This window comes from Hibiscus syriacus, unplaced genomic scaffold (genome assembly GCF_006381635.1).
Source record: "Hibiscus syriacus cultivar Baekdansim isolate YM2019G1 unplaced genomic scaffold, ASM638163v2 tig00110029_pilon, whole genome shotgun sequence".
In the NCBI taxonomy this organism is placed as follows: Eukaryota; Viridiplantae; Streptophyta; class Magnoliopsida; order Malvales; family Malvaceae; genus Hibiscus; species Hibiscus syriacus.
Genome location: NW_024062571.1, coordinates 188061 through 212878, shown reverse-complemented (window position 1 = coordinate 212878; position 24818 = coordinate 188061). Strand labels below are relative to the sequence as shown.

Here is a 24818-nt window from a genome sequence, read left to right as displayed (position 1 = left end):
CAAGTTGCAACACTTACTATCTTCCTTCACAAGAAACAACAAGGATACCTCCTTCAAGTTTGATGTTGGGCAGATTGTATGGTGCTTCTCTTTGAGTGTACTTTGCAACTTGCTTCACTTTTCTTTTGCTTTTGAATTCTTCTTTTCTTTTCTTTCTTTTGCACTCCAAATTTGTTGTAGGAGTCTTTTCTTTTCTCTTTTGTTTTATTCTTTCTTGTTGCTTTTTGTTGTAGCACTTTTAATGTCAATCCACCAAAGCTCTGATTACCGCTTGATGTGATGCTAACCAGGCTTCTTCAATGATGGAGAAGTTGGCAACCTTGTTGTTTCCCGATCTAGGAGAGACACCAAATGCTACACCTTGGATTGAAAGTAATATGCACAAAAAGAAGAAGAATTGATTAAGTAATATGATAATTAAGAAATGAAAAGTAAATAGAAATGGAAAGATTTGAAATGGATAGAATAGTTATCAAAGATGGGCTGCGGAAGTGTTGAATAAATCTCCTTCAAGTGATGTTGACTTCGGCCTCCAATGGTGGTGATGAAGTATGCCTTGTTGATGAATGAAGGATGATTTAATGGTGATGAAATGGTAATGGAAGGATGTTATTGGCGTGATATGGTGATGGAATATGGTGATGATATAGGCGTGATAATGGTGATGGACAGATTGTATCTTATAAAACTAAGAAGGAACCAATGCTATAAAGGAGCAAAGACCCATTTCTTATAAGTTCTATAAGGGATGGTATGAAAGTACTTTGACCCACTAGTTATTTAAACTAGGAACCAGAAGTATCAATGAGGGAATGACGCCACAAGCTTTAGAAAAGGCTTGCTTAATCGATATAGTTCTAAAAAGAACTTGAAGAGAGAATAATCTCACAAAGGATTTTAATTATCAAAGGGTTAAGTTTACAAATGAATGCCAAAGCCTATTTATAGTTTTGTAAAGGCTTGGCCGAATAAATAGATGCCTTTTCGACAAAGTACATGTCTTAAAACGAAAATAAATGATGCTTGGATGAGGGGAGATGTCTTGGCCGAATGGTTCCCATAACTCTTCATCTTGGCGCCAATTTGAAGTATGATGTTTAGGCCGAATAGAGAGAAGCCTATTCATCTTGGCGCCTAATTCATTCACATGCAAAGCACATGGGGGTGGTCATGTGGCACTCACATGGTTGGTGTTGAATGCTTAAGGCGTGGACTCTTCCATGGTGTATAGATGAATAGCAACTTAGGCTTGACTTGGCATCAAACATGTGTCTAGGTGACTTGGCATCAATGGGGCAGCAACTAATTATGAAATGTCACATTTGTGTGAAACAACCTTTCATCATTTGAGCTACTTCCCATGAGTTTGAGCTGAAGATGAGCTGGCCATAGATGAATTGCATGAAGATGAGTCATAGGACAGCTCCTTGTGAAAGGTCACTTCTCGGATTGGCAACTCTTCGCGAAAAGGTACGAATTCACAAAACTTGACCTAGACCATATTTGTAGTGCTCTGTGTGGTGAAGATGATGGTGCAACTCTCCAGCTAAATGAAGTCTCTAGCTAGCTCAAAAGTCCAGCTCAAGTGAGCTATGAGCTCGAGGGTCAGCTGACAACTTTTCACCATTTGTTCTTCATGATCTCCCAAGTCATCCTATGTAAGGTTTCCTAGCTCATTGACTTCAATTCTAGCTTTAAATCAGCTCCCATGATGTGGCCGAACATGTACCTACAAAAGAAAGCATTTATAAGCTAAGTAATATAAGATATAAATATGTGGTTCATAGATTATATTATATGTCAACATAAAACATGTTATATAATCTATAGTTTGGGGATGCATTCTTAAATGATTCAAAAGTTTTAATGCATTTAGTTGTAAGAGCTTCCCTGAATAGTTTGGCTCTTGATCGAGTTATTGGTCCTTGTGGCATTACTTCCATATCCTTTGAAGGTAGCGTTGGTGAACTCACATCAGTAGGTTGTTTTGCTTCTTTCCTAGATCCACAATCAATTGTTAAGGTACAAGTTCCTTACATCAGAAGAGATGCTCATCGAAATCAGAATGACAACTTCAGCAACATCAAAGTGACCATTCCTCCATTTCAAGGATGAACTGATCTTGAATCCTATCTTGATTGGGTAATCAAGATTGAACACATTTTTAATGCCAAAACTATACGGAGCACAAGAAGGTCAAGCTTGCTACTATGGAATTCGTGGACTATGCCTTAGTTTGGTTGGACCAATTGGTGAGTTCAAGAAGACGAAATGGTGAACGCCCCATCAATACATGGGAAGAAATGAAGGCCATTATGAGGAAAAGGTTCATGCCTACTCACTATCACCGAGATCTTTACCAAAAATTACAAAATCTGAAACAATGAAGCAAGAGCATTGAAGATTATTTCAAAGAAATGGAGTTAGCCATGATCCGAGCCAATGTTGATGAAGACAGAGAAGCAACCATGGCAATGTTTTTATCTGCCTAAATCCTGATATTTCTAACCTTATTAAACTTCAGCATTACGTAGAGATTGAAGAGATGGTACATGTGGCCATGAAAATTGAAAGACAACTCAAAAGGAAATACTACACTAGGAGCAGTCCAAGTTCGACCACCAAATCGAAGCAAGAGCCTATCACCTTCAGGAAACCAATTCCAGCACAAGCAAAGTATCATATAGAAGTTTCAAAAGCAAAACAAGTGGGCGAATCTAGTAAGGGTAAAGAAAAGAAAACGTCCAACAACATCATTGGTGGCTGAATTCTCTTACTTTTGAAGGATAATTCAACATCACTTCCGAAACCCATCTTTGACAACATTTCTTTCCATTTCAATTATTTCCATTTCAGTTTCCTTTTTTTTCTTAATTATCCATTTAATTAACCAATTCTTCTTATTTCATGCATATTACTTTCAATTCAACGTGTAACATTTGGTGTCTCTCCTAGATCGGGAAACAACGAGGTTGCCAACTTCTCCATTATTGAAGAAGCCTGGTTAGCCTTACATCAGAATCCCCTTGTAATAATTCAACTATGCCTCTCTATTTCCTATCAATAGGAAAGCATATATCATTTATAATCGGACCTTTTGATCAATATAAGTGAGATTATTCTCTTCCTTAAGTCTCGGTGACTTTTATCAACTTATCAAGTATTTTATACTTATGGCGTCAACCCCTTTTCACTTTGATACTCTGGTTCATAGTTCTTATAACTAGTGGGTCAAAGTCCTTAACACCACCCCTTGAAGAAGCAATATAAAGTCTGAGTCTTTGCTCTCTATAGCATTAGTTCTTCTTTGAGACTTCTTCAAGATACTATACTCACTACCATCCCTTTGTTTCATCGCCATAACCATAGCCATATCAACCATCTTTCGCTTCCATCTTTTATTATTTCAATAGCCTACCTATTTCACCCATACGTTTACTCCCTTAACCATCTCTTTGAGCCATTCACTTGTGCAGATTGTTTACTTCTTTCCTAGATCCACAATCAATTTGTTATGGTACAAATGCCTTACATCAAGCGGTAATCAGAGCTTTGGTGGAAGAAGTAACGTGCAACAACAACAACAAAAAGAAAAATACAAAAAGAAGTGCAAAGTGAAGTGCAAAGTAAAAGAAATTAAGAAAAATTAGAAAATAAAGTAAAGCACTCAAAAGAAAGAAAAAAATCCAGCACTCAAAAGAATAAAAAGCAAAGAAAATAAAGAAGTTGAAGCACTCATCAACAATTCTCATCACCAAGCAATTCAAGTAAGCCGTTTAAATTGATTGTGGTGATAGAAGGTTGTGAATTGACTTGTGTAAGTAACCCCTTTTGTTCTTTTTTTTTATTTCTAAGCCACCCTTTCATTATATTTGTTTTCCCTTCCTACTAACCCTTTTGCAGCTGATGCCAAACAAGTAGAAATTTATTTTATACAGTCTTGAGTAAAGTTCTTTAGAACTTGAGACAAGAGAATTGAGACGAAAAAGGCTTGAGCGTGTGTGAGATCAGAAGAGGACAAGTAAAAGCCATTAAGTCCTATAGTGCAAACACGAGTGGATTGAGTGACATTCAAGTTTCCTTGGAGTGACTCGTTATGCTTTGTGAGATTACATTCTGGTAAGGTCTTTTACACATCTTATTCTTTTCTTATTTCACTAACCATGTCTAGAAGTCCAGATGAACCCCTTAAAGAAAACCCCCCTAATTTGCAAACACAAGCAATCATCCATGAAATTGCTAGATTGTTGAAATTAAAATTGGAGCCTTTGCATGATCGTATGGACCAATTTGAAGCATCTTTAGTCAATCGAAGAGTAAATAACCCTAGAATGGAAGAAAAGGCTGAAGTAACATCAGTAGCACGAAGAGATGCTCATCGAAATTAGAATGACAACTTCAGCAACATCAAAGTGACCATTCTGCCATTTCAAGGATGAACTGGTCCTGAAGCCTATCTTGATTGGGTAATCAAGATTGAACACATTTTTGAATGCCAAAATTATACGGAGAAAAAGAAGGCCAGGCTTGCGGCTATGGAATTCGTGGACTATGCCTTAGTTTGGTGGGACCAATTGGTGAGTTCAAGAAGACGAAATGGTGAACGCCCCATCAATAAATAGGAAGAAATGAAGGCCATTATGAGGAAAAGGTTCGTGCCTACTCACTATCACAAGATCTTTACCATAAATTACAAAATCTGAAACAAGGAAGCAAGAGCGTTGAAGAAATAAAGATAGACATGATCCGAGCCAATGTTGATGAAGATAGAGAAGTATTCATGGCAAGGTTTTTATCTGGCCTAAATCCTGATATTTCTAACCTTGTTGAACTTTAGCATTATGTAGAGATTGAAGAGATGGTACTTGTGGCCATGAAAATTGAAAGACAACTCAAAAGGAAATCCTACACTAGGAGCCAGTCCAAGTTTGGCCACCAAATGGAAACAAGAGCCTATGATGTAAGGCACTTGTACCTTATCGATTGATTGTGGATCTAGTAAGGAAGCAAAACAATTGATGCGATCATGCCAACGACCAAACTTCTTCAACACATGATCACTTCATGGACCTTCTACCTTTTTGATTCTAAGGGAGTCTTACCTTATTTTTTTTATTTACTCATTTATGCATTACATGTCATGCACATATGTTTATCTTATTCTTAATTTTGTTTGAATATTATTTTAGGTCATTTATATGTATAATATATGATATTCATACATGACTTATTAATTCACATCTTTATATAACTCATTCAATGAATATGCATTCATAGTTAGCTCATTTGCATTATTAACATAGGTGGAAGCATGCATTCATAATTATCATAGCTGAATTCCTATCTAATTTTTTGTTTACAAACTTTGTCTAGGTACATTGGATGCTAAGAAGACTAAAGGCAATTGAAGAGTTGGTTGGACAGATTCACGTCACTCATAGAGATCGTCATTTTTTAACATGTTACAAGCATCTTTAGGTGATAAAGTATTCTTAACATTTAAGCCCCTACCTATTAGCTTTCCAACTCAATTTGAATCATATCAATCCAATATTAGGAGCTCAAGATATGCCCAGATTAATTAAGATAGTGCAGGCTGGAAATAAGTACATGATTTACACCAAATGAAGAGCCATGTTCACACCTGATGCATTTGCACCTTCATGAATCCATTTATGGCGTGTACAATCATACAAGGAGGCTAAAGGACTTTTTCACATTTAATGGAGATGGATGCATTATTTTCAAACTCATTCACCAAATCCAAGTGCATGAAGGGAGCCTATGAGTCACGTTCACACTTGGTGCATGCATTCCAAAGGGGGCCGAACATACAATGAAACATTCCTCCAAATTCATGCAAGGAAATGAACCAACATGTTCACATCAAGAGAGGATGAATTTGGCTATGAAGATGTATTCACTTTAATGGATGAACATTCATTTATCTTATTAGTCCATGAACTTGCATAGGGGGCGTACATTGTATCTACTTAAGGATGAACATTCATCCATGAATGTTAAATCATTAAATCTTGTATGTGTATCCTAGACATCTCTTAGGCCTATAAATAGCTTTCCATTTCATTTGTAAAGGAAATTCACTTTGTTTAATCAAATATTTGTGAGAGTTTCTCTCTTTAGTTCTTAAGTGAACTTTATCGACTTATCAAGCTTATGCTTATGGCATCACCCCTATCTATGTCACCCTGATACTTCTCGTTCCTATCTCTTTATAGATAGTGGGTCAAAGTCCTTGTTTACCATCCCTTAAAGAAGCAATATAAAGTATGGGTCTTTGTTCTTTAACATTGGTTCTTCTTTGAGTCTTCTTTGAGACACTACTTTTTATATTCATCTCCATCACCTTCATTCTACTTCCATTACCATACTTCATCATTACTTTTAAACATATCACCAACTTATATATATTTTCCGCTGCCATATTTATCTTTCCATTTCATTACTTTCATTTATCTATTTTTTTGGCTTTCTTGTTTGTGCAGGATACTTGTTGCTTTGTGAATAGCTCAAAACATAATGGTTAAGGGTGGTAGGCATATGGTGAATAGGTGGGCTATTTAAAATGGAAGCGGAAGAATGGTTGATTAGGCTTAGTTATGGTTTATGAAACAAAAGGGATGGTAGTGAGGATAGTATCTTGAAAAAGACTCAAAGAAGAACCAATGCTATATAGAGCAAAGACCCATACTTTATATTGCTTCTTCAAGGGGTGGTGATAAGTACTTGACCACTAGTATATGAACTAGGAACCAGAAGTATCAAGATGAAAGAAAGGGGTTGACGCCACAAGTATAAAATATACTTGATAAGTCGATAAAAGTCACCAGGACTTAAGGAAGAGAATAATCTCACTTTAATTAAACAAAAGGTCTCCTTACAAATGAAATATAATGGCCTATATATAGTTTTTGAAGGGACTTGGCCGAATAGGTACATGTTGGTTCGGCCACCCTTTGTACCTTCCTAAAATGACATGGTTTTTAATGAAAAAATAACACTTTAATGAAAATACATGCTCTTGGCCGAATGGTTATGTGTTGGTTCGGCCCTAAGGATGATTTGAATGCATTTGGAAGTTATTTGGGTGCCATGATGAAGAGGAAAGAGTCTTTGGCCGAATAGGAAGCATCGCTTGGTGTTTTGGCGCCAATTTGATGTCACATGAAGTGCACATGCTTGAACGATGCACATGGCAGCCTACATGAATACACATGGGTCTTCTTTCTATGCTTTGATGAGGTTGCAACCATAGGATGATGTCTTGAAGTCCATGGAATGAAGATAGGCAACAACTAGGTGTGAATTAGCTTGCAACATGTATCTAGATTACATGGCATCCATTGGACAGCCTAGAGATGAACTAGCTTCAAGGTAAGCTACGTGAGTGTCTTGGTAGCTAACTAGGTGAGTTATAGCTTGATGAACTCAAGCTAGTTAGCTTTGGTCTTCTCAACTCCTCAGCGACTCTCCCAGCTACTTTCAGCTACCTCTAGTCCACTTTTCAGTAATTTGGTCCAAAGCTCTCCTCCAGCTAAGTTCAGCTACATGCTAGCTCCTCCATCTACGTTTAAGCTCCTTATGTGATGAAATGAGTTGCCATAATGTTCATGAGCTAGTGTGAGCTGTTGTGCTTGTCCTTTTAGCTAGCCAATCTACCATAATATGCCTTGTTTTGTGTTTCACCTATAGGAATCACCAAAAAAATAAAATAAGCAATGTGTGAGCTCATTTAAGGTAAAATGCATGTTGCCGTGAGGTGTTTGAGTGATATGAGCTATGAATGCATGTCATGAGCTAAGTACATAGTGATATAACATATGTAAGATAATGTATAAGACCTAGGAGCTAAAATGAATGCACGTGAGCTAACAAATGAATGATTAAGCATTCTTCCATTTCACGAATGAATTGATTCATGCTTAAATGAATGCAAGACTAATATAACGTACTTAACATACTTGAAATAATATTGTGCATCAATTATAAAGATGTGAATGCATGAATATCATATAATATGGTATTCATAAATGATAAATGGAAACATGTAATAATAATATCCTAAGAAATGATATGTAATCATAACATATATTTGAATGATATGAAAGACATGATTAACTAAACATAGGATGGAAATAATAATATGATAATTTATACTAACATGTGAATGCATGCTTATGATAGAATAGAATGTAAATGATAGTATAAGATAGGGTAATGAAGAACTCCCTTAGAAACAACTTTGAAGAACATCCATGGTGTGTTCAAGTCATGGAGAAAGTTGGAGCTAGTTTGGATCGTATCATCATCCCCTTCTTTTAGGCGATTTGTCCTCAAATCGAAGTAGTTTCTCATTGAAGACCGTCTTGATGTAGGAAGGATTGAATCCTTGTGTTTTCCTCCAATAGATGAATCGCACGAAATGTTCAACCTCTTGGCTTTAAATCTGGTAACTTCACGTCCTTTGATGGGAGGACACAATGTTTGGGAACCATCACATGTCCTTTGAACGGGATAGACATATCCTTTGGTGAAGATAATAACTCCTTGATGTTGATTTAAATCATCATGTCCTTTCACCGTTGTGCCTCTCCAAATGATTACCTTTAAGGTTGATAGGATTTCACCATAAGGATAGAACAAGTTGCTGCAACACAAATCAAAGTTAGTAAATGAAAAACTAGTAACAATATGAATGGAAATAGCAAACCAGGGTGGATGTTTAATGGGCATTGGTTGCTTAATGATGAAAAACTCCATTGGTTGCTGAATTCCCTTCAATATGTACAATGTACTTGGAGTCTGAATGATCTCAACTCTTGGTACTTCAAATGGCTCATTATTTTGAATTTCAAGAGGTACATCCTTTGAAATGTCAAAGGACATATCTTGTGGATCACCAAAAGTCACGTCCATTGATTCTTCAAAAGAAATGTTTCTTGAATCTTCAACTTGAAGTGGCATGTCTATTGGATTGTCCTGTAAGTCAAAAGAAAGAATAGGAGTAGGATTAGATAAAATATGTTCTTCACCCTCATTTTCCTTTTCCTCTTTGCTCCCATATTCAATCATTTCATTTTGTTCATTTTCAACTCTCTCCACTCTTTTCTCATGCAAAAATTCTCTTTCCACTTTCTTCATGGCTTTAGCTTTCTCCCATTCCTCTATACGTGATTTGAGGGTAACCTGACATTCATGTACTTGATTTGGAATCATAGGCGCCAATATGATTTTCTTTCCATGATGTTGGAAAGAGTACTTGTTAGAAAATCCATCATGGGTAGCCTTCTTGTCAAATTGCCAAGGACGTCCTAATATAATGTGGCTTGCACTCATGGGCACCACGTCACAAAGGACTTCATCATTGTATCTTCCAATTGAAAAAGGAACAATAACTTGTTTGGTTACATTGGCTTCCCCCACATCATTGAGCCACTGAAGTTTGTAAGGATGAGGATGCTTGGAAGTCTTGAGACCCAACTTTTCCACCATGTGAGTACTTGCTACGTTTGTTCAACTTCCTCCATCAATGATCACCACACAAACTTTATCTCCCACGTGACATTTGGTATGGAAGATGTTCTCTCTCTGTTCATCATCTTGACTTTGAATGTTCAAAGTCCTTTTGACTACAAAGATGTTGGTTGGAAGAGACATGTTAGCAAATAAGAAAAAAATGAAATGTGTGTAGGACCTTACCAGAATGTACTCTCACAAAGCCTCACGAGTCACTCCAAGGAAACTTGAATGTCACTTAATCCGCTCGTGTTTGCACTCTAGGACTTTAATGGCTTTTACTTGTCCTCTTCTGATCTCACACACTCTCCAGCCTTTTCCTCTCGATTCTCTTGTCTAAAGTTCTAGAGAACTCTACTCAAGAGTGTATCAAATAAATTTTACTTGTTTGGCGTCGGCTGCAAAAGGGTTAGTAGGAAGGAAAGCAAAATATAATTGAAAGGGTGGCTTAGAAATAGAAAGAAGAGAACAAAAGGGTTACTTACATAAGTCACTTCACAACCTTCTATCACCACAATCAATTTAAACGGCTTACTTGAATTGCTTGGTGATGATAATTGTTGATGAGTGCTTCCACTTCTTTCTTTTCTTTTCTTTGCTTTTTCTTCTTTTGAGTGCTGGATTTCTTTCTTTCTTTTGGAGTTCTTCAATTTCTTTTCTGATTTTCTTTTTCTTTGACTTTGCACTTCACATGCACTTCTTTTTGTATTTTTGTTGTTGTTGTTGTTGCACGTTGCTTTCTTCCACCAAAGCTCTGATTACCACTTGATGTAAGGCTCTTCTGATGCCTTGACAAATGATTGTGGATCTAGGAAGAAAGCAAAACAACCTGTGAAGTGAATAGCTCAAAACAAAATGATTAAGGGTGGTAGGTGTATGGTGAATAGGTGGGCTATTTAAAATGGAAGCGGAAGAATGGTTGATTAGGCTATGGTTATGGTTTATGAAACAAAAGGGATGGTAGTGAGGATAGTATCTTGAAAAAGACTCAAAGAAGAACCAATGCTATATAGAGCAAAGACCCATACTTTATATTGCTTCTTCAAGGGGTGGTGATAAGTACTTTGACCCACTAGTTATATGAACTAGGAACCAGAAGTATCAAGATGAAAGAAAGGGGTTGACGCCACAAGTATAAAATATACTTGATAAGTCGATAAAAGTCATCAGGACTTAAGGAAGAGAATAATCTCACTTTAATTAAACAAAAGGTCTCCTTACAAATGAAATATAATGGCCTATTTATAGTTTTTGAAGGGACTTGGCCGAATAGGTACATGTTGGTTCGGCCAGCCCTTGTACCTTCCTAAAATGACATGGTTTTTAATGAAAAAACAAGACTTTAATGAAAATACATGCTCTTGGCCGAATGGTTATGCGTTGGTTCGGCCCTAAGGATGATTTGAATGCATTTGGAAGTTATTTGGGCGGCAAGATGAAGAGGAAAGAGTCTTTGGCCGAATAGGAAGCATCCCTTGGTGTTTTGTGCCAATTTGATGTCACATGAAGTGAACATGTTTGAATGATGCACATGGCAGCCTACATGAATACACATAGGTCTTCTTGCTATGCTTTGATGAGGTTGCAACCATAGGATGATGTCTTGAAGTCCATGGAATGAAGATAGGCAACAACTAGGTGTGAATTAGCTTCCAACGTGTATCTAGATGACATGGCATCCATTGGGCAGCCTAGAGATGAACTAGCTTCAAGGTAAGCTAGGTGAGTGTCTTGGTAGCTAACTAGGTGAGTTATAGCTTTATGAACTCAAGCTAGTTAGGTTTGGTCTTCTCAACTCCTCAGCGACTCTCCCAGCTACTTCCAGCTACCTCTAGTCCACTTTTCAGTAATTTGGTCCAAAGCTCTCCTCTAGCTAAGTTCAGCTACATGCTGGTTCCTCCAGCTAAGTTTAAGCTCCTTATGTGATGAAATGAGCTGATGTGCTTGTCCTTTTAGCTAGCCAAGCTACCATAATATGCCTTGTTTTGTGTTTCACCTATAGGAATCACCAAACAAATAAAATAAGCAATGTGTGAGCTCATTTAAGGTAAAATGCATGCTGCCGTGAGGTGTTTGAGTGATATGAGCTATGAATGCATATCATGAGCTAAGTACATAATGATATAACATATGTAAGCTAATGTATAAGTCCTAGGAGCTAAAATGAATGCACGTGAGCTAACAAATGATTGATTAAGCATTCTTCCTTTTCACGAATGAATTGAATCATGCTTAAATGAATGCAAGACTAATATAACATACTTAACATACTTGAAATAACATTGTGCATCAATTATAAAGATGTGAATGAATGAATATCATATAATATGGTATTCATAAATGATAAATGGAAACATGTAATAATAATATCCTAAGAAATGATATGTAATCATAACATATATTTGAATGATATGAAAGACATGATTAACTAAACATATGATGGAAATAATAATATGATAATTTATACTAACATGTGAATGCATGCTTATGATAGAATAAAATGTATAAATGATATAGTTTAAGATAGGGTAATGAAGAACTCCCTTAGAAACAGCTTTGAAGAACATCCATGGTTCAAGTCATGGTGAAAGTTAGAGCTAGTTTGGATTGTATCAGAACTTTATCGAATTATCAAGCTTATGCTTGTGGCGTCACTCCTATCTATGTCACCCTTATACTTCTGGTTCCTATCTCTTTATAGATAGTGGATCAAAGTCCTTCTTAACCATCCCTTAAAGAAGCAATATAAAGTCTGGGTCTTTCTTCTTGAAAATTGGTTCTTCTTTGAGTCTTCTTTGAGATACTACTTTTCATATTCATCTCCATCACCTTCATTCTACTTCCATTACCATACTTCATCATTTCCTTTAAACATATCACGAACTTATATATATTTTCCACTGCCATATTTATCTTTCCATTTCATTACTTTCATTTAACCATTTTTTTAGCTTCCTTGTTTATGCAGGATACTTGTTGCTTTCCTAGATCGAAACAATCAAAGGTACAACCTTGACTTCACCATCCATCCAAGTGAGGCTAGGTTGAACTGTATCATATGGTAATCAGAGCTAAGGTGGATTGCAACAAGAACAAGCAAAAGCAACATCCTACCATTCAATAAAAAGAAAATAAAAAAGAGAAGTGCCAAAAGAAAAAACCCAGCAAGTTAATCCCAACATCTACAAGGGATTCCAAGTGAAGAAAAACTAAAGAAAGGAAACAAAGAAATCAAAATGCAAAGAAGTGCCAAAGGTGACAAGCAACATCATTATTTCAACCGGTCCTAAGGAAGTCTTCAAGACCTTTGATTGTTCTTCTAGGAAGGTGGTGAGTATCTTTGCATAGTAAGTGAACCTTTCATTCTTTTTCTTCCTTTTATAAGACCACCTTCATTATTTAATCTTTCTACCTTTCTTGTTTTTCCTCTAAACTAACAAAATTTTCAGCCGACGTCCATACCACTTGAAAGGTCTCGAGTTAGTTATTTTAAGAACTTTACAAGAGAGGAACGAGTCGAAAAAGGCTAATTGAGTGTGTGAGATCAGAAGGGGAATTACAAAAGCCAATTTATATTCCCGAGTGCAAACACAAGCGTTGAGTGGAGCATCATCATTTTTTTTTGAGTGATCGTGAGGATTTGTGAGTTATTATTGGTAAGGTATTTTCATCTTATTCAACTATTAATTTTTCACTTACAATTCTCCATCTTTTGAATGGAATACGGACAGCAAAGGAGGAATCCATTTCATACTCATTTTCATGTGAATGATAAAGTATGCCTTGTAGCCATTGATGGTGGTAGTTGTGCAAATCTTGCAAGCACATACATGGTTGAGAAGTTGGGGCTTATAACATTCAAACATCCCAGTCCATATGTTTTGCAAGGATTAAATGAAGATGAAGAGTTAGAAGTCATAGAGCAAGTACGTGTGTCATTTTCAATTGGGGGATATGAAGATGAAGTTTTGTGTGATGTTGTTTCTATAAATTCAAGCCATCTACTCCTTGGATGTCCTTGGCAGTTTGATAAACGAGCATTGTATGATGGGTTCTCCAATAAATATTCATTCAAACACCAAGGGAGAAAGATCGCGTTGGTTCCAATGTGCCCAAATCAAGTCCATGAATGCCAAGTTATCGTCAAATCATGTATATAGGAATGGAAGAAAACTAAAGCCATGAAGAAAGTTGAAAGAGAAGTTTCACGTGAGAAATAAATAACAGTGGAGGGAGATCAAAATGAAAATGAGAAAATTGATGTGAGAAACGTTGGAGTCGAAAATGAGAAAGTTGAAAAGATTGAATTTGGGAGCAAATGGGGAAGTAAGTGTGGAAGAGAAAATGAAAAGATTCCAAGTGAGGTTGTGGTTAAAAGATATGATGGAGTTGAAGATGCACAAATCAAAGAAGAACATTGTGAGAAAACCAAGACATTTGGAGTTGATAATGAGAGTGTGATTTTTCGTGAGAAATCCATTGGAGTAATTGAAAATGAGAGTAAGAGCATTGAGAGTGAAGATGAGTGTGTTGAAAAACATGGGCATGAAAGAAAAGAATACGAGGAAAAGGAAGTTTTACTTTATACTAATAAATCTTTTCTTCCTATTCTTTCATTTGATTTGCAGGTTATTCCAAAGGCCATACCATTGCAAATTGATGAATCACAATTGTCCATTGAAGTTCCAAAGGTTGTAACATTTGGTATTCCAAAGCATGTGCTCTTTGACATTCGAAGTACATTCACTTCATATTCAAGATCCAATGAACCTTATGAAGGGAAGTTTCAACGAACCAATTCCATTCATGAACTTTAATGAATCTTGTACGTTCATTCACATTGTTAATGATGTTTCATGTTCTAACTTATTTCTTTTTACAGTACATTGAATCATTTACGTGCAAGTGTCCTTGATTGTGATCATCAATTCAAGGAAAAAAAACGAGCATCCAACTATTCAAGATTCATAATGTGGAAGGGTACAAAGACTAAAGTTGCCGTGACTTACCTACTTGAAGGATTCAAAGAAATTCATGCATACCTTAATAGGCATGATGTAAGGCAAATCTACACGCTTTGATGGAAGAGAGTAAATAGCCTTATTGTGTCCCGATCTAGGATTGACAAGTACTGATGTACTTGAATGATTAATAATGGAATTAATAAAGGGAATAATAATATAAGTAATGAAATAATAATAAGAATGAAATGAAATAAATAAAGGATAGAGATGGCTGCAGAATTGATGGTAGAGATGGATAACGTTGATGATGAAATGGCAATAGTGGTGATGTTGTATCTCAAACACGCCAAAGAGGAAACTATGCTATGAAGCACAATCTCGGTCTTCAAAAACTTGCTTGAGGGGTGGTGATAATGTCTTCAACCCACTAGATATCAATCTAGGAATTTAGGAATCAAGATGGAAGGAATGACGCCACAAGTATAAAAACTATACTTGTTTAATCGATAAAGTTCACAAATAACTTTGAAGAGAAATAACTCACAAGAGTATATTTTATATAAGAGATGAGATGAGTTACAAATGAAATGCCAAAGCCTATTTATAGTTTTCAAAGGGTTTAGGCCGAATAGATACATGATGGTTCGGCCATGGATGAAACCCCTTTGAAAATACATGATTTTTAAATGAAAATACATGATTTTAAAGAAGATACATGCTCTTGGCCAAGTGGTAAGGTGTTGGTTTGGCCTATGGATGTTTTAAATGCTTTTGGAAGTCATTTGGGCGCCAAAATGGAGAGGAAGGTGTCTTTGGCCGAATAGGAAGCATCCCTTGGTGTTTTGGCACCTATTTGATGTCACATGGAGTGGACATGCTTGAATGATGCACAAGGCAGCCTACTTGAATGCACATTGGTCTTTTTGTAAGGCTTTGGTGAGGTTGCAACCATAGGATGATGTCTTGAAGTCAATGGGCAGCCTAGAGATGAACTAGCTTCAAGGTAAGCTAGGTAAGTGTCTTGGTAGCTAACTAGGTGAGTTATAGCTTGATGAACTCAAGCTAGTTAGCTTTGGTCTTCTCAGCTCCTCAGCTACTCCCAGCTACCTTTAGTCCACTTTTCAACAATTTAGTCCAAATCTCTCCTCCAACTAGGTTCAGCTACATGCTAGCTCCTCCAGGTAAGTTGAAGCTCTTTAAGTGATTAAATGAGCTCCCATAACATTCATGAGCTAGTGTGAGCTGCTATGCTTATCCTTTTAGCTAACCAAGCTACCATAATATGCCTTGCTTTGTGTTTCACCTATAGGAATTAACAAACAAACCAAGTAAGCAATGTGTGAACTCATTTAAGGTAAAATGCATGCTGTCGTGAGGTGTTTGAGTGATATGAGCTATGAATCATCATCTAGAAGCTAAGATAACATGTATATAAGCTAGATAAAAGGCATAGGACGTTCATGAGCTTTAAGAAAAACATATATGAGCTAGAAAATAGATGCATGCCTACAAATGAGCTAAAGAAACATGGATTTAAAGCTAGTGAGCTAATGTAAACATATCATGAGCTAGAATAACATGACATGTGTTAGTGAATGAATGAATGCATACTGCCATGATATCGAAATGATATACAAACATAATAAATGAATCTAAAACATATGTAAGCAATAATATAAAGCTAGGTAAAGATGTGAAAACATATGTTATGCATGAAAATTATATAGTTGCAAGTGAATGATAACATATGATTATTCAAGCATAGTTTAAGATGCAAATGTATGCTCATAATAATATATAGTGCATAAATGAGTAAATATAATATAAAGTAAGGTATAACTCCCTTATATTGAGCATGATGAATCTTCAATGATGTGAGTGTGTCATGAAGAAAGTTGGTGCAAGACATGATCACATCAAGGCATAATGATCTTCATTCATCCTTTCTTACACCAATGGATCAATCAATGGCAGAAGCCTTCGATTTAAGGAAAAATCGCTCTAAAGAAGGGGGGGATGATGCGATCATGCCAATGACCAAACTTCTTCAACACATGATCACTTCATGGACCTTCTACCTTGTTGATTCTAAGGGAGTCTTACCTTATTTTATTATTTATTTACTCATTTATGCATTACATGTCATGCAAATATGTTTATCTTATTCTTAGTTTTGTTTGAATATTATATTATATCATTTATATGTATAATATATGATATACATGCATGACTTATTAATTCACATCTTTATATAACTCATTCAATGCATATGCATTCGTAGTTAGCTCATTTGCATTATTAACATAGGTGGAAACATGCATTCATAATTATCATAGCTCAATTCCTATCTAATTATTTGTTTGCAAACTTTGTTTTGGTACACATTGGATGCTAAGAAGACTAAAGGTAATTGAAGAGTTGGTTGGACAGATTCATGTCACTCATAGATATCGCCATTTTTGAACATGTTCAAAGCATCTTTAGGTGATGTAGTATTCTTAACATTTAATCCCCTACCTATTAGCTTTCCAACGAACTTTGAATCATATCAATCCAATATTGGGAGCTTAAGATATACCCAGATTAATTAAGACAGTGCAGGCTGGAAATAAGTACATGATTTACACCAAATGAAGAGCCATGTTCACACCTGATGCATTTCCACCTTCATGAATCCATTTATGGCGTGTACAATCATACAAGGAGGCTAAAGGACTTGTTCAAATTCAAGGGATATGGATGCATTATTTTCAACCTCATTCACCAAATCCAAGTGCATGAAGGGAGCCTATGAGTCAAGTTCACACTTGGTGCATGCATTCCAAAGGGGGCCGAACATACAATGAAACATTCCTCCAAATTCATGCAAGGAAATAAACCAATATGTTCACAACAAGAGAGGATGAATTTGGCTATGAAGATGTATTCACTTAAATGGATTAACATTCATTTATCTTATTAGTCCATGAACTTGCATAGGGGGCGTACATTGTATCTACTTAAGGATGAACATTCATCCATGAATATTAAATCATTAAATCTTGTTTGTGCATCCTAGACATCTCTTAGGCCTATAAATAGCTTTCCATTTCATTTGTAAAGGAAATTCACTTTGTTTAATCAAATATTTGTGAGAGTTTCTCTCTTTAGTTCTTAAGTGAACTTTATCGACTTATCAAGCTTATGCTTGTGGCGTCACCCCTATCTATGTCACCCTGATACTTCTAGTTCCTATCTCTTTATAGATAGTAGGTCAAAGTCCTTGTTTACCATCCCTTAAAGAAGCAATATAAAGTCTAGGTCGTTGTTCTTTAAAATTGGTTCTTTTTTGAGTCTTCTTTGAGATACTACTATTCATATTCATCTCCATCACCTTCATTCTACTTCCATTACCATACTTCATCATTTCCTTTAAACATATCACCAACTTATATATATATTCCGCTTCCATATTTATCTTTCTATTTCATTACTTTCATTTAACTATTTTTTAGCTTTCTTGTTTGTGCAGGATACTTGTTGCTTTCCTAGATCGAAACAATCAAAGGTACAATCTTGACTTCACCATCCATCCAAGTGAGGCTAGGTTGAACTGTATCAAAAACCTGCACAAGTAAATGTCTCAAAATAGATGGTTAAGGGTGGTAAACGTATGGGTGAATAGGTAGGCTATTTAAATAATGAATGATGGAAGCGGAAGATGGTTGATATGGCTATGGATATGGCATATGAAACAAAGGGGTGTTTGTGAGGTAGTATCTTAAAGAAGTATCAAAGAAGAACCAATGATATAGAGAACAAAGACCCATACTTTATATTGCTTCTTTAAGGGGTGGTATTAAGTACTTTGACCCACTATCTATAAAGAGATAGGAACCAGAAGTTTCAAGGTGAAAGAAAGGGATTGACGCCATAAGTATTTAAAATGCTTGATAAGTCGATAAAAGTCACTAGGACTTAAGGAAGAGAATAATCTCACTTATATAAAAAAATTGTCTGAATACAATTGAGATATGCTTTCCTATTTATATGAAATGGAGGGGCATGGCCGAGTAGGGACATAATGGTTCGGCCAGTCCATGTATCTCCCTATAAAGACATAATTTAAATGCTAAAAGAGATGATGGTTCAGCCCTTGATGGAGGGAAATGATCCTTGGCTGAATAACACTTGTATCCCTTCAAATTGGTGCCAAATAGGAGAGGAGATGATGCTTGGCCGAATGGTTAAATGGCTCTTCATCTTGGCGCCTAAATAAACCCACATGCAAGGAACATGGGGGCTGGTCATATGTAAGGCACATGGGAGTTCTAGGGAACCTTGTGGTGTAGCCTTGTGCATGGGATGATGGCTGGTCATTCTTTCCCTCTTGGGCGTGCATGTGATTCCTTCAAGCTAACTTGAGTGTGGAACTAGTTAGCAAGCATGGGTTGTTTTGTAAATAAGTTTCCGAGTCGAGTCTTTGTGAGCTCCATAACAATATGTTCAGCTATATTTAGCTACCATTGATATCACTTTTGGCAACTCAGCTCCAAATAGTCCTACTAGGCGAGTTTAGCTAGCCTTGAGCTCTCCCAGCTGAATTGAGCTTTCCTTAGCGTCCCATGAGCTGCCTTGTACCTTGTGAGCTGCATATGACGTCCAAATCATCCACTAAGCTACCTCAACATGCATCACACTCCAATGTACCTATATGTGCAAGGAAACAAGGTAAGTCCATGGTATTGAGTTGTTATGAGCTAAATACCTTGCTGCCATGTATGATTATGGTAATGTGAGCTATGTTTGAAGGTAATGAGCTAATTATATCATCTCATAATATGTGTAAGATAATGCATGAAGCTTAAGAGGTAATATGAATGCATATGAACTAATAAAATGAATTATAATGATGCTGCCTTGATGTATATAAGGTAATCATGTTTTATATGATTATAAAACTATCCTAATATGCTTAAATATCAATGTGCATGTTGTGTTCATACTAAGTAATTCTTTAACTATTAAAACCTTATATAACATAACAAAATACTTATCATGAATTGTATTATAAGAGCATGTAGTATATAACATATATATATAGTAATTTCAATATAAAGGTGTTAAAGAGTACTCCCTTTATTGATGAAAACGTGCTTGCATCATCCCCCCTTCTTTAGGTCGATTTGTCCTCAAATCGACTTCATTCTATCCTTGCATAATGTCACTCCTCCATGCTAAAAGAAAGCATCCTTTGAATGGTTGTGTTCTTCCATTAGGTATCCTTTCATAAGATTTCCCTTTAGGCCTTTCTTTGGAATTTGATTTACCAACATGTACCTTTTAAGAGTGATCTTCTTTTAAGGATATCCCTTTTGGAAGTGACCTTTGACGTGATTGGTCCTGAAAAGTGAGGAGAGAAGAGGTTTCAAATGAAGGGTTACTTACCTTTTGGCGATTAAAACCCTTGGTGAAAAGTTGTGTCTTTAAATTCCAATCATCACCAATTTTCGTAGGAACCTCTTCCTTTTCCATCCTTGAACCATCGTGTTTCTTTATAAAGAAGTTTGGTTTCATGTTTCATTCCTCTTCATTCTTCTTTGGGGTTTTATCTTTGCACCATGCTTATACACTCTTTCGCATATACAACTGATCTTGTTGCACCTCTTTTGGCATCAAAGGCATCAAGGTTACCTTGCATCCATCATGCTTAAAAATGTATTGATTGTGATAACAATCATGAATGGCCCTTTTGTCATACTGCCATGGTCTTCCAAGTAAGATGTGGCTAGCATGCATAGGAAAAATGTCACAAAGCACCTCGTCCTTGTACCTACCAACTGAAAATGGAATTAGAACTTATTTGGTAATGTGTAACTCACCTCCTTCATTGAGCCATTGGAGTTTATATGGAGTGGGATGCTTTGATGTTGCCAATCCAATATGCATTAGAAGAGAGCTCATTATGAAATTAAGTGAGATTATTCTCTGTTTAAGTCCTTGTGACTTTTATCGACCAAAAGTAACTGTTACTTGTGGTGTCAATTCCTTTCATTATGATAATTCTGGTTCCTATCTCTATATAGATAGTGGGTCAAATTCCTGTTACCACCCCTTAGAACGATTTGTAAGGCTGGGTCTTTGCTCTTTGTAGCACTGGTTCTTCCTTGGTTATTCTAAGATACTATCCATTCCTTATTTACCATCCCTTATTGGAATAATATAAAGTATGGGTCTTTGTTCTTTAACATTGATTCTTCTTTGAGTCTCCTTAAGATACTATCATATTTACCATTCCATTAATTCGTAATCACTTCATAACCAACCAAGTCTTTCGCTACCATCTCTTATCCGACCATTTACCATCAAGTTACCACTTAAACTATCCATTTCTTACCCTTTTCTTATGCAGGTTGTTTTGCTTCCTTCCTAGATCCACAATCGATCGACGAGGTCGATCGGATCGCGTCATTTGGTATCAGAGCTAGTTGGAAGAAGCACCGTACATCAAGAGATTATCGTATCTTACGTAATTAGAGCTTTGTTGGAAGAAGCAACACAACGAAAATAAAAAAAATATATACAAAAGAGAAGTGCAAGTATAGTGCAAAGTGAAAAACGAAAAAAAAAATCAGCAAAAGAAGATTAAAAACGTTCAACAACTTATCACCAAGCCATTCAAGTAAGCTTTGATTGATTGTGGTGATAGAAAGGTTGTGAATTAACTTTGTCCGACGCAAATCGAGTAAAATCTACTTGATACGGTTTTTGAGTAAAGTCATTTTAGGACTTGACATAAAGAGAATTGAGCGGTAAAAGGCAAGAGTGAACACCAAGGGTAAAAGCCATCCCGAGTTAAACACGAGTGTTGAGCGACATTCAAGTTTTCTTTGGAGTGAATTGGTGAGATTCTTTTTATGTTACTAACAGTTATTTTGATTATTTTATTAATCTTTTTTCTTTTCATTATGTCTCGAAAGTACACAAGATCAAATGATTATACAGTAGATGACGAACGAGATTTTTTATCAAATTCTCAATTTCAAGATTTCAGTCGAATTGAGGAGTTTGCTCAAAGAAAGTCTCAACCCAATCATAAAGACGATGGATCGTATAATCGAAAAACGTTCTTGTTCACAAACACCTCCGCCGAAGATCAGGGGCCAAATCAAGAGGAGACGACACTCGACCCGTTCCTACATCCAATTGGAACGAAAGATCTTACGAAGAGGATTCCAATTTCCGAAGCAATGTCAAAAGTTCACGAGAAGAGCCAAGAAATTTTGCATGTTTTAATCCAGAAAGTCTAGCTCGTCTTCAAGAGTGTGTTGACAATTTTCGTCAAAGAACACAATTGCAAGAACAACTACAAAAAGAAAGTGTTTGCAAAATAAAGAAGTGAAAGTTGAAAACGACATTGAGAGCAATGAAATAAGAAAATCGATGTGAGAAATGTTGGAGTCGAAAATGAGAATGAGAGTGAAAATGAAGAATTTGAAAAAGAATTGTTTGTGCAAAGGAGAAAGAGTGTAAAATTTCAATTTGCACTAACAACCTTAACCATCTTCTTCTATTTTGGATCTTCATTGTTGCAGGAGGACAGACGAGTACTTCCAGAAACATGATAACACATCGCCAACCCTTGATGATCGCGCATCGTCCATGCTCTAGCAATGTTTCAAAGAAGGACTTAATGAAAATTTCTATTCCCAGGAACCTGGTACCCAATGATATCATCAAGTATCATCCAAGGTTAATCTTTCTAACTCTTTTGTTATTGATTTACCTACTAACTTTTATTACTATTTGGAGGGACGATACAAAAACGTGGAATTGATGTATGAGTTGCGAGATAAGTCTTTGCAATCTTGATAAGAAATTGCCACTCTCCAATTTGCAAATAAACGATTTGAAGGAAAAGCTATCCCACCATCCTCATGATGATTCAAGGAAATATGAAGTTACCAAATATGAAGTCAAGAGGTTGACCATTGGAGAAAGGTATGAGGATTCCATCCATCCTACATCAAGAAGGTCTTCAATGAGAAATCATTTCGATTTGAGGACAAATCGCCAAAAAGAAAGGGAGGATGATGTGAGCACGTTTAGGGCCGGTTTTCTCCATGACGAAAACCCCTCAAGGACGTTCTACCTTATTAACTCTAAGGGAGTAATTCCTTACTTTATTACTTATTTACTTATTTATGCATTACATTGCATATTAGTAATTAAGTTGTTTAGTATGTTAGAGTAGCTTTGCATATCATGTTTCACATTTTCGTTCAATCATCATTCATGTCAAGCATATATTGTATCATATTAGTTTTGCATTTCATCTTAGTATTTAAGATGTTCACGTGTTATGTAACATGTTTCCATAAACAGCATACTTGTAGCTAATTTGCATTCAACTTAGTTCCTAGGTTATTCAACTAAGTTCACGTGTTGTTCACATATCATTGTGCAATTCATTTGCATTCATATTTAATTATTGTTAGCTCATTAATATTTGTCATCTTAGCATTCATGCATATGTGTTTGTTCATGAGAAATAAAATTACTTATTCATGTTTTCACGTTCAGCATATCACTTGTGTGACTTATTTTAACGTGTTATTCTGCATTTATGTATCATTTGCCGTGCATTTGCAATCAACCTTGCATATTTTAGTAATCATACATATTAAACATTTAGCTCATTTATAAAATAAGTTCACGTGCTCTTTAATGCAAACAAAGGCTCACAAGACACAAGACACACATGGCAGCAAGTTTTATCACTTATAATATCACGTTAATATTAGTTTATTGCACTTGTAGGGAACACAAAGCTCATGCTCCATACTGGGCGGTTTTTGAGGAGGTTATTTGACATATTTTCATGGTACAAAACGGTAACAAGGCTATTAAAATATAGCACAAGTTGGAGCAGCGTATTGAAGCTCTTATCCAGCTCACTCTACGGAACACCAAGTGATCAGCCCATGCTGGACGATTTTTAAGGGATTCTTTGAACACAAATCCAGCACATAACACGACCATGTGGGTTGATAAATAATGGAGAACGTTTTGGAAGCTTATGGAGCATTAAAGGAACACCAAAGAGTATGCCCATGATGCACGGTTAATGGAGCATTATTTAAACACATTTCCAGCACGTTCCAGCATTTAAAGGATTAAGAATGGCTCACCCACCTATTCAACAATTCATGGTAGAATATGAGCATTTAGGGAGAATGAATTTGGTTGGAAATTCACCACCAGCCTTTTCCTTGATTAAACTATTATCTCCACTTGGGAAAGATGAAGACAAATCCACGTGAGTTTTATATTGTAAAGCACACAAGCCAAGCACTTAAGGGAACAACCCATGTGCGTGAAAGGAGGCACTAGACATCCCATGTGCGTGAAACACTCCAACAGCTCATGTATTATTAATCAGCCATGACTAGACCATCACTCACAAAGAAGGCCAGTACACGCCAAATCACACTTGAAGACAACCATGTGCGTGAAACACTCCAACAACCCATGTGCTCACTTATCTCCACTTTGTTTAATCTCCACTAGACATCTTTTAATGAGATTCGGCAACACACTCCACCAACCATATGACCGAAAATCATGCAAGAATTTGAGCTGAAATTATGTCTAAAGGAGTCCACGTCAACAAGCACCAAGAGGCCATGCAAATTGAAACAATCAGCCATGCATTTTGTACCATACGTCCATGCATGTTATAATTTTAGCCTTTGTATTTCTAGTCTTATAAATAGCTTCATTTTGCATTGTAATGATAGACTTTGTTTTAATGAAATTGTGAGAGTTTTCTCTAATCGAGTCCTTCGTGACTTTTATCGACTTATCAAGTAATTCGTTACTTGTGGCGTCATTCCTTTCACCTTGATACTTATGGTTCCTATCTCTTTATAGATAGCGGGTCAAAGTCCGATTTACCATCCCTTATCGAAGCAATATAAAGTCGGGGTCCTTGTTCTTTAACATCGGTTCTTCTTTGAGTCTTCTTTAAGATACTATCGTTTCACCATCCCATAATTCGTTATCCATATTATTACCAAATCCGATTCTTCCCCTACCATCTCTTAAACCGACCATTTACCACTGTAAACTATTTGTTTCTTATGTTTATCTTATGCAGGTTGCTTCGCTTCCTTCCTAGATCCACACTCGATCGATGAGGTCCGACCGTGATTGCGTCATTTAGTATCAGAGCTTTTGGTAGAAGAAGAAATGTGCAACAGAAACAAAAACAAAAAAATACACTAAAGAGAAGTCACCCTTCGATTTGAGGACAAATCGCCCAAAAGAAGGGGAGAA

General features: G+C 36.3%; 1 protein-coding gene across 1 annotated transcript; it reads left to right on the top strand.

Moving 5' to 3' along the window:
• The first annotated feature begins 22320 nt into the window (after positions 1 to 22320).
• On the top strand, positions 22321 to 23366 carry LOC120213537. The gene is made up of 2 exons (XM_039211648.1): positions 22321 to 22650; positions 23301 to 23366. Exons 1-2 carry the CDS (start codon positions 22321 to 22323, stop codon positions 23337 to 23339), a joined length of 369 nt encoding a protein of 122 aa, XP_039067579.1. The 3' UTR covers positions 23340 to 23366.
• Positions 23367 to 24818: the final 1452 nt, after the last annotated feature.